This window comes from Cornus florida, unplaced genomic scaffold (genome assembly GCF_030987335.1).
Source record: "Cornus florida cultivar Cherokee Brave unplaced genomic scaffold, ASM3098733v1 CherokeeBrave_3.0.0_Hap2_Chr07, whole genome shotgun sequence".
NCBI classification, from domain to species: domain Eukaryota; kingdom Viridiplantae; phylum Streptophyta; class Magnoliopsida; order Cornales; family Cornaceae; genus Cornus; species Cornus florida.
The window spans coordinates 32,123,894-32,135,208 of NW_026775577.1; the positions used below are offsets into that span (position 1 = coordinate 32,123,894).

Consider the following 11,315-nt stretch of genomic DNA (forward strand, 5'->3'; position numbering starts at 1 on the left):
AGAACAATGCTAAACAAACGGCATACAACATGTAGCACGTAAGCACATAAACATGCTATCAACCAAAACATGTTATCACAAAGCATATAAACACATAGAGCATGGCAACAAAAGCATGATATGCACCCAAAACCCGTCGTTCTAAGGTTTTCGAACCTAGGAGCTCTGATACCACCTGTGACGACCCTAGATTTTTCAACCCAGTGTGTCCTATGATGAACCAAAAGAATGACCAGATAACGGATCCGAATGCGGAAATGAAGGAAACTAAGTGGCCACTAGAGATGTATGTCATCCCTAAGGCATCAAAATGACTCCCCATGGCATGATCAAATTGCATTATATGCTATTGTGTGATGATGTGAACATACATACAAGTGTAAAATGGTATTTTAAACATGCTCCAATGGCCCATGGCCTTATTACAACTCATTTACAACATTTGACATGTCAGACCTCCAAGTTAGAAAAATTACATTTCATAGACAAATCATGAACATGCTAACACTTGCTTGTGAACAAGAATGTTTCTAAAGAAGCTCAACTCAGCAAATCATCTAACCAATTGCAATCTCCAATCTTGCATCCTGTACCTGAAATATGCCCTAGTATCGTAGGGGTGAGTAACATAAAGCTACTCATAGGAAATGAGCATGCATCGACCTACGTTTTACAAATGTACATGATTTAATCATTGTGGTTCATTCCACCTAACGTCTATGTCAAAGGTAAGACTCAGGGAGCATCCTAGCTACCTAAGATCATTTCTACCATAAAACACATCCTTTATGCAATTTCAACAACACAAGAGCATGCTACACATAGCAACAAGATATAACATGCTTACACAAAGAAACTAGTTAGAAACATGCTTACACAAAGCAACCAGATAGAAACATGCTTACACAAAGCAACTAGATATAGATTCTCAAAGTTATCAACTTGAAATCTAAATGCTAAATCAACTAAATATAGCAATTTAGCATGGATGTACTTAACAACATCAAATCGCCAATAGCCAAAACCACAGTCACAATATAAACATGATTGATAACTTGGAATTGAATGCGAAAACAAATAGTGGAAGACTTGGACATCACGTCTCGGACTAAACCAAGAACAAATTGGTTATTCCGGGCATTAACCCATTGGGAAGACCACTCTAATGCGCACTATCTCAATTGGGGAGAACTCATACCTCCCGCACTAAAGCCGAACTTTAGCCATATCACAGTAACAATGTCCCAAGACTCCAAAATAATCAAATAAGTTCACAACTTATACGTAATTTATATAATGCACTAAGTCACCTTTCATGCATAAGTAGATTGTATCCATACAACACATGCTCTAAATCCACAACTACTATAGGATGACAATGTCGAATATTCAAAGTACGATTCGTTACACGCTATAACAATATAATCCAATATTGAAAACATAAACTCATAAATTCATTATAAGTCAAAAGTCATACTTTAAACATACTATTAATGTCAAATACATGAGTTAATCTATAATACCATAGATTTGGAATTTAATCTATAAACTAATTAAATTCCCTAGGTTTCAAATCTCAATCAAATGGCCTCCAATTAATACATGGTAAACAATATAGTATGGTCATTACATACACCACATCAAAACTCGATTAGGCCATAAGAACAATAAAGTGGAATTTAATTAAATCATGATAATCAAATCCCTAACTTTTAAAACAATATCAAATGGTTCCAAATTAACATATGCTAGAACATAAGTCATAGTTATCACAAATATCAAATGAAACACTTAATTAGGCCAACGGAAACCTTAATTAGATTTTAATTAAAATCTCTAGATTTTCATACTTGTCCAAATCCTCTCAAATTAAAGTATGTTAAATAACATGCCAAGAAATAATTTAAAAGCATATCACAAGTCAATTTCATACAAGGTACGGTCATGGGATTTAATCTTTCACAAAAGATAAATATTAAATAAAATTTGCAATTTTTATTCAATCAATACCAATTTAATATATGTCAACAAACATATTAAAACATGATTTTTTAGCACGCCACAATTCAAATCAAAGTTATATATCATCATGAATTTTAAATCTTATACAAAGAAGTAAAAATTACCAACTTTCTAAATCTGATACAAGGCATACATATAAGTTGTATAATCATAAGAAACACTCAATACAACACATATAAATCCTAAAACATTTCCTACCTCAATTGGAATGAAAATCCCAATTACCACCGAAATGAAATCGCCCTAAATTTTTGGTCCGCAAGACAGATATTTTAGCTTGTTACTTTGAACTTGGGAAATTCATAAAAAATTCAATTCTAATCCAAATTGAATGAATCCAAAGCCCAATGAAAGCTTAAACACTGTAATTTGATAATATCAATTTAGTTTAACAAAATATTTTCTCAATTGAAACAGTTTTAACCCACAACTTTGAAACAAATTCTGCCCAGAAAACACATTTTCAGCCTGTAGCTTCCAACTTTGAAAATTCATGAAAAATTCATTTGACTTCCAAATTGGGCAAACCTAATTTATTTTCGAAGTAAACATATGAGAGTATAAAACTGAAAATTTAAGCCATGATCCAATGTCAAAAGGTTAGTGAAATAAATCATCTAAAAATATGTTTCCAGCTGCAATAAAAACATGGACAACAGATAGTCTCGGATTTTAAAAAAAATTTAGAAAATGCTCTAAAATCGTGAAAAAATTCTGAGTATTGTAAAATCCATGGGAAAAGTTCCAGTCAAAATTTCAATGTAATTGAAGTACTACAGCTCCATATAAAAATTCGTTTTCAGACCGAATGAGAAAAGATTTAAATTTTCAGTAACTAGCTTGCAACTTCAAAAATTCATAACTAATTCATTTTAAATCCAAATTATATGAAACCAAAACTAAATGGAAGTTAATTGATTATATTTTCATGTTATATATTTAATTTGACAAGATTTTTTTCAAATTAAAACAGTTTAAAGGCAGAATACAAGTCATTCTCTTCTATGCATGTAAAACACATAATATTGACATAAAAATACTTCAAAATAATAGATCAATACCTCACTAGAGAATTGAATCTCTAGATACCAAAGCAAAATTAGGAGTTAGGCTAGATCCTTTAAGGGTTTTGAAGAGGAGGATGAGGGGAACAAAAAGTATTCCAAGCTTTATGGTCTAAAGTAAGTGGAAGGGCCTCAAAGATCAAGGTCAATGCCTAAAGCTTCAAGCGTCATCCATGGAGGCTAGGGTTTTGTGGTGAGGAAGAAAGAGATGAAATGTGTAAATGTGTGAGTAGAGGAAATAGAAATCATCCACTCACTATGTGATCCTACACCACAGTCAACACACACATCTATGGTCAATTGCACAAAAACCCTCATTTAAAACCATAATCCCAAAGTGGCCCAAAGATATTTGCAAGACTTAATTGTGAACCTACATTTGTTACTAATCCATGGCTCCTTCCTAGACTTAATCCCATACCTACACTTGTCAACCATCCAAGCCAACAAGTGCACCAATCCTAGGCCAACAAGTGGGTGAATCTTCACCCTCCAAATGTCATCATCCAATGTATCAAAGTGTTTCCACACAAATGTCAACAAGTGGACCATTGAGAGTGTGACACTTGTCACACTTTTCAAAAATTGCAAAAAGGTCTTTTTTGAAAATATCTTCTAAATTTAATTGCAAAATGGTCCCCAAGATGAAAAATAATTACTTTATTTAATTATACTAAAACCCCACAAGCTAAGAAGAATTACACTAAAGTATGCATTAATGCCCCTTTATGAAGAAAGTAAGCAATCAACATGCTTTTCTAGAAAAGTAAAAATACCACTATCATGAAAATCAAATGTCATGAATGCATGCAAAACTGGAATCAAATCCGAGCACAAAAGTGACGTTGTGAAAGGAAAAAGGATAAACGAGAAAAAGACAAAATGTGAATAGTGTTCGGAAAAATAAAATATGGAAATGACACAATCCCCAAAGGAAGTTATCAATCCAAGGAAAAGAGTCTTGGAAATCATTTCAGAGTACTCGAGACGACATCAAGTGATGAAAAACCGAACCCAAAAAGGAAAAGACAACGAAAAAAAATTATCTGTGAAAATCCGGGTTATTACAGATTAGACATATTGTCGTGGAAGTTAAGCTTGTTTTATGTATTTTTAGACCAAAAGAGTGAAAACAAAATGAAAAAAAAAAATAGCTTTGAAGAAAAAAAATGTTTTTCAAAAATTTTTCAGTTTGAAAAAAATAATGAGAAATTGAAAAGACTATCTTTGGGATTTGTCCATAACTACCTTGACTCTAAAAAAAATGGAAATAAAGGAAAGTGCTGGTTGCCTATAAGCTTGAAAACCGCGATATATGTGCAAAAAGAAAAATGGAGCAAAAAGAGAGAAAAAAAAAAGGTCTTTTGCACATATTGATTGTTTGATTTCCAAGGATATGTGATGTCATTGATTTATTGTCTGAAATATAAACTATTGGTAGATTATTTATTTTTGGAACTTGGTGGTGATTTTACAACACTTACTAAGTTTGTGGAAGTACAAGGAATTGATATTAGTTATATTTGTTTTGCTCATATAGTCTTGTGAAGTTTATATTCCTATTGAGTTCAAATTTACAATTTCTATATGGTTGTTTGCTTCCTCCTTTTAGTTTATTTTTTCTTTGAATCCCTTGTCAATTTTTGACAAAAAAGGGGAGAGAGTTTAGATCTTTATCATTTAGGTGTAGAGATATTTTGCATTGATGGGAATAACACATGATTATTGGATTAACTTTTGGCTAATTTAGCTTTGATTGCCATTTTATGCTTGTGTTTATTTTTCTTGATTAAGATTCATGGGTAATTTTGTTGAGCTATGTGCAGATTACAGGTTTTAAAAACTAAAAGTGATGAAGTTTCATATGATTCAAGAAATGTTCCGATTTTTTACTTTTGGGCAATTGTTGTAATTTGCTTGTCCTGCTTGGGTAGATTACATGTTGTCTTAAGAGTTTTGTCATAAAATAGCCAAAGGGGGAGATTGTGAAATATAAATTTGTAATTTGGCAAATTTCGTTGTTAAAATGAGTCTGATTGAATTATAAATTTTTGGTTCGATTTATCAAGACTTAAGATCGGAAGCGAAATTAAAGAAGTGATTATGTTCATACTTTGATACATTCCGTTATGATGAGAACAATGCATTAGGAAGGTGAGTGAGTGTGTGGGGAAACTTGCATGGTTTCAAAATTTGGCTTTTAGGGGAAAAAAATCAAGTATAAGTGGTCTTTTCCATTCTGCCTAATTTGAACTGGTTCAGAGACTCTGAACCGATTCAACCTTTAAACACCTCCTAAAGGATTTCTAAATGGGTCAATATGAACTGGTTCAGCTGCTCTGAACCAGTTCAACTTACAAAGTTGGTTTTCAAAATTTTGCTTCTAGCCAACTTGAACCAGTTCAGCCCCTCTGAACCAGTTCAAGTTCTGCAGACCAAGAAGGCAACTTTAATTCCTGGTTTGTTTTGGCTTTCTATTTTGAATAGATTTTTGCAACAATGATCATGCAAAATTAACTTATTTTTCAATTATTTTTAGGTCTTCCAAAAATCTATATATTCGCTCTTTTACTCTAAAATTAGTACAGCTTTTGGGAACGTAATTTTTCAACTATTTTGACAGAGCATTTGAGAGATGTCTTTCAAAAAATTAATTTGATTTTTCTGATTTTATTTTTGAGAGCACATACATAAACACAAGAGTGATTTAGGGGTGTTGTTTTCTATTTGATTGGAATTGGACAATGATTGACAATTCAGAAATTTCAAAAAACGGGATTTTATCTACCTTTCACATAAAATTCATATTTGAAGAAGAGATGTGTTTCGATCACACTTGGAAAGAATCAAGGCATTCGCAGAGTGTTATTGATCTACTAGCAATCCTTCTACAAGGTTGTAAAGTCAGCGGTGTTCGGCAAGTTGGGTCTTGGTAGAATAAAAAAGTTTGAGTCAGAGTCAAAATTTGGTATACTTTGCATCAAATATAATGGATCGTTTACATTTGGGATAACGCAAAAAAACCTCGAGGTTTTCCAATTGGTTTCATCACTAAAAATCCTAATGTCATCTTTCAAATTTTACTTTACAATATTTATTTTTTTGGGTTGTGGATGTTTAATAAATCACTCCCCAGGTTAATCATATTTGTGGGTAAATTAATCAATCACAAAAATTGGGGCAAGTTGACCAATTTAAAACCCAACTCCCCATCTTAGTCAACTGCTAACTTCCGCACAGGACTCACAAATTAAACTTATTGTATTCGATCAAAAGGAAACATACAAATGATGGAGGTGCTGCACAAGATATGGGAAGATGGAAATAAAAACCCTAAGAACATTTGTGCATGATCACAACATTATCCACAATACCTCTATTAAAAACAAAACCAAGTGAAAAAAAGAAAAAAAGAAAAAAAGAAAAAGAAAAAGAAAAGAAATCAAGAAATTAAAGAGGGAAGTTAAGGGGAAAGTACAAATGGTCTATACACATCAAGTTGAACTTATAAGTTACCTTGAGATGTCTTAATTTACTCCTTAAACCCTTTGGCTCCACATTTAGTAGTGTCCAATGTTACTGCTTCAAATCGTAAAATCTTCCCTAATTCATAAGATTATAACTTCAGCTTTTAACATAACTTTCTTTGCATGTACCTAGCTCCTCCAAAAGGCCAATATAAATCTATCACAGAAAAGAGCTTGGTTAATTTTGTAAATTTCCACTCGTGACCTCCTTCTTCATCACATGAAATCTCATGGCCTATATATTATGATCACTCAAAACCAGAATAACTCAGAATTAATCATATGCACCATCAAAATGGAGGCCTTGTAGCACTTCCAGTATTACCCCACCATAACAAATCACCTGAAAAGGGATAATTAGGCATGTTTGCTGCCATATTAAAGAAAGGAACACCGCTACTGCTAGCGCCACCGCCGCCTGCACCACCACCACCACCACCACCACCTACGGTCACACTCGAAGATAGGGACGCTGCAGGTTGCACCTGAACAGCCCCCTCCTCTTCCTCCTCCTCCACCTCCAACGGCAAACGTTCCAACACCGCATTTGCAAAAGACGCAGCCATCAGAACCACCGGACCGGAAGCCACCAACGGACCCACCACACTCCCTCCAACCACCTGTCCCTGTCCCCCTGCTAAAAATATCGACAGCCCACCAGCCCCTGGTGGTGCTGGCGGTGGAAGCACGGTTCCGGAGAGTGAAACAATGTCGAAGCGGCCGTGCAGCGTGACAACGGCAGGAGCAGCCTGCTGGCAGAGCGTGACATTGGCCACGGTGCCACCTCCGCTGAGAACACACACTCCTCTTCCCCTCCGCCTGGCATAATTGGACACGCTCTCCACAATGTCTGCTCCGGCTGAGACCTCGAGTACATGAGACCGGAACGAATTGGGGCTGTCTCTAGTGACAATTATAGGAGGCTTGGGCTTGTTCTTGGAGCCGGCAGGACGGCCTCGGGAACGGCGGGAAGAGGTGGCTGCTCCGCCGGGGCTGGTGGTGGCAGCATCATTGTTGTTGTCGGCCGCCGGAGAGTCGTTGGAATCCGATGGTAATTGTGTTGTTGTTTGGTGTTGCAAGTGCAGTTGAGGGGGTCCGATGAGGAGTTGACGAACGTAGCGAGATTCTGAGCCTCCTTCATAGCCTTCCATCGCCACTTCTATTTTTGTTTTCGTCTTATAATGCTTGCTTTGGGATGATATTATAGCCCTTGGCCCTCTTGATATTTATATATAGGGAGATATATATATATTGTTTTAACAGTAAAGTAAATCTACTCACAAGTGTTTTTTATTGAGACTCGAAGTCAAATATGTGTACTTGGGTAATTTTTGCCTTGTTGATTAATGACTCTAGGGTTAGGGTTGTTCTCTCAAAATTTAATGACTTAATAAGATATTAGGATTTGGTGAGTTCAGGAATATCTTCTCTAAGTTGTTAATCTGGTAATTAATTTGACTTTTTAATTTGACACGAAAAATAAGTGTCCAAATTTGTATGTCCTTTTAATATGCCACTTGAAATAATATAATATGACACCCGTACTAAAATCATTTCATAACTTTTGTACTCCAAATTAATTGTTTATATTAAAATTTTAAATAAATTAAATATAATATTTTTATAATTCTTCTTCTAACTTTTTAAAAAAATTTCAATTTTATATAGTTAAAGTTAGAAAACCAAAATCGAAAATTAATGGAGAGAGTAACGATTTGAATATTTTGTTTTATTTTTTTTAATGGAAACCAGAGTGAAACTAGATGCATTATCCCACACAAAGCTAATACGGTGGCAAGCATGGACCACACGGTTGGATGTGGGCATGTACGGCAATAACGCCACGAGTCCTCTTAATGAATATTTGGACCCACTAAAATTGCCCGATGGATCCAACATGTTTTGATCAGTAACATATTGTACATAATACATACATCTATAGTCATGCCCACTGAAAGTCTGAGATCCTAGGAAGTTCTAGTAGTGTCTTTTTTTATTTATTTATTTATTTATTTATTTTAGTTCTATTGCTAGAACAAGAGAGAGAGAGATTGTGCCATGCCAATCCCATTGTCACGTGAGGTCAACAGGTCAATTCAAACGAGGTGGAGCTGTCAGACCACGTGCAGGCTGTCGGGACATCAGTACTTGGTCATATTCCATCTAAAACCAATCCATATTTTCCTTTCATTTGGTCCGTCGATGACTCAAATATATTATTGATACCGAATATAATACCAAAAAATAATGAATATGAAAGGAAACATAAATACGCCGCCGTTTGGACGAAATCCTCTCCACCCTCGAAAGCCATCTCCAAGTCCAGTGAAGTAGCCCTACTTGTCCCTAGTCATTGGACTATGATCACTCCCCATTGCACAGTTATCCATTTACTCTATTTTTGGTCAATGAACAGTGTTTACCATGTTTGGTTAAAAAATATATTTTCTTATTACAGAATTTTCCTATATATATATATATGTATATGTATATTTTGTTCAACTATACACCCTTTTGTTCCCTCATTTATTATTCATCTTTCCTCCCTCATTTATTCTTCATCTTTCCTCCCTCATTTCAGCAATCTATTTGAAATAGAAATCAAATCCCGCCACTAGCCTTCTTATCTCCCAAAATATGAATGAAGCCATTTTAGAAATTTATTTCTTTCCAAATAGAAGCCGGAAGCAATGATTGTTGTGTGAATCAACCCAAAATTTGGATGCTACAAATTGTTTCTAAATAAAAGCAACGCTTCTGTTAGTCCCAATAAAATTGCAGATTCTGATTTCCTTCCAAAAAGAAGCAGCAGTGTATTTCCAAAGCTAAGCAAGAGTGTATTTCCAAATTGAAGCAGGAGATTGCCTTATTTCCAACCCTAAGTAGGTACGATTCATAATTTTCAGATTTGATTTTGAAGGAAATCGTTTTATTTCCATAATAACGGAATGGATGAAACAAATATAATTACTAAGAATATATAGACACATTTTTTTGTAAGAAATCAAGAAATAGAAAATTATTGGTGAATTTGAATTGATCGTTTTTTTATTATGCAGTTTTAGGGGTTTTAATGTTTGTTTGTGAGGATAAAAAATGAGAGGATTTGTAAAGTACATGACTAGCCGAAAAAGAGTGTTTCAGAGTGTTACAATGTTAAGAAAATGTTTGGTCGTTGGGCTTGCATCGCAACGTTTTCCTAAGTTGCATCCGAACTTTCTCCTAATAAGCATCCCAAATTCTTCCTTATCTACATTCCAATATTTTTGTAAAGTGAGTCGCAACATTTTCCTAAGGTAAATCCTAACATTTTTGTAATATAAATCCCAAAGTATTTATAAAGTGTATCCTAACATTTTCCTAATGTGTATCCCAAAGTTTTCGTAATATACATCCCAACTTTTTCAAAAGGTGCATCCCAAACTTTTCCTAAGGTGAGTTCCAACTATTTCGTAAGGTGAATCCCAACTGTTTGCTAACGTAAATCCCAAATTTTGCGCAATATTAATCCCAACATTTTCATAAAGTGTGTCAAATTAGCATCAGTTGGTTGGACATATATGTTTTGTTGTGGCATAGAAGATTTTTATCCTCTTTTGTCTGGGATATACTTGATTGATACATGCAAAGAAATGAATGAGACATATGTCAAATTTAATTGGTCATACATGTGAAAATATTTTTTATTTGATTGATCATATATGTGAAAATGTTTTGTATTTGAGGCGTTGAGATGGAACATTCTTGGGATGTAGAAGTAATTATTATTATTTTATTTTATTTTATTTTATTTTTTATTTTTTATTTTTTGTTAATTCAATATTTTGTGCATATGTGAGAAAATGTTTTGTATTTGAGCCGTTCAGATGGAAGGTGGAGTAAATAATATTTAAGACACAACAAACGGACGAAACGTTCCTGTTGTAGAACCGGAAGTGATTAAATGGAAACCAAGGTATAAAATGGAGTTTGATAGTGAGGAAGAAGCATATGATTTTTACAATGCACACGGTGGTCGAATTGGTTTTAGCATCCGGAAGGAGAATGGCAATAAAATTAATGGAAGAATTACATCAAGGGCGTTAGTTTGTAGCAAGGAATGTGTGAAGGGGACTGACAAACGGGATGTATTTAGAAAGACTCCCCGGGCTGAAACATAAACTGATTGTGGTGCACGAATGGTTCTTAGATATGACAAGATAAAGGCAAAGTACGTAATTTCTAAATTTGTAGAAAGTCACGACCATCCATTCATAATTGCTGAATGCAGTCACATGATGCCGTTTCAACGACGAATTTCCTTAGTCCAGGCCATTCATGTTGAGTTGGTTTCGGATTTAGGAGTTCCAGCTTGTAATACATATGTGTTGATGGGAAGGCAATCTGGTGGCAAAGAATCAGTTGGGTACTTGAAAGTGGATCTTAAAAATTATTTAAGGACGCGAAGACAAAATGAGCTTCTTTATGGAGAGGTGGCATGACTTGTGGATTATTTTGAGACGCGTGCTTGTGAAGATCCTTCGTTCTTCTATTCCTTGCAACTGGATATTAAGCAAATGATTACGAACATATTCTGGTCAGATTCTAGAATGATCATTAATTATGGCCATTTTGGAGATGTTACCAGTTTCAATACAACGTACAAAATGGTACATGGCAATAGAACATTTGTAATTTTCTTGGGTATAAATCATCACCGAGA

General features: G+C 34.5%; 2 protein-coding genes across 2 annotated transcripts; one reads left to right on the forward strand and one right to left on the reverse strand.

The window, feature by feature from the left end:
- Nucleotides 1–6,868: 6,868 nt before the first annotated feature.
- On the reverse strand, nucleotides 6,869–7,764 carry LOC132267635 (AT-hook motif nuclear-localized protein 25-like). The gene has a single exon (XM_059768766.1). It carries the CDS (start codon nucleotides 7,762–7,764, stop codon nucleotides 6,904–6,906), a length of 861 nt encoding a protein of 286 aa, XP_059624749.1. The 3' UTR covers nucleotides 6,869–6,903.
- Nucleotides 7,765–10,575: 2,811 nt separating this feature from the next.
- On the forward strand, nucleotides 10,576–11,094 carry LOC132316540 (uncharacterized). Its single transcript, XM_059815015.1, has 2 exons — nucleotides 10,576–10,694; nucleotides 10,803–11,094. Exons 1-2 carry the CDS (start codon nucleotides 10,576–10,578, stop codon nucleotides 11,092–11,094), a joined length of 411 nt encoding a protein of 136 aa, XP_059670998.1.
- The last annotated feature ends 221 nt before the right edge of the window (nucleotides 11,095–11,315 follow it).

Bases quoted from the DNA above. Each gene is read 5' to 3' on its own strand.
- LOC132267635 (XM_059768766.1), bottom strand. From the start codon at position 7,764: ATGGAAGGCTATGAAGGAGGCTCAGAATCTCGCTACGTTCGTCAACTC.
- LOC132316540 (XM_059815015.1), top strand. From the start codon at position 10,576: ATGGAGTTTGATAGTGAGGAAGAAGCATATGATTTTTACAATGCACAC. The intron at 10,695-10,802 runs GTTAGTTTGTAG...AATGGTTCTTAG, and splicing joins GGAAGAATTACATCAAGGGC to ATATGACAAGATAAAGGCAA.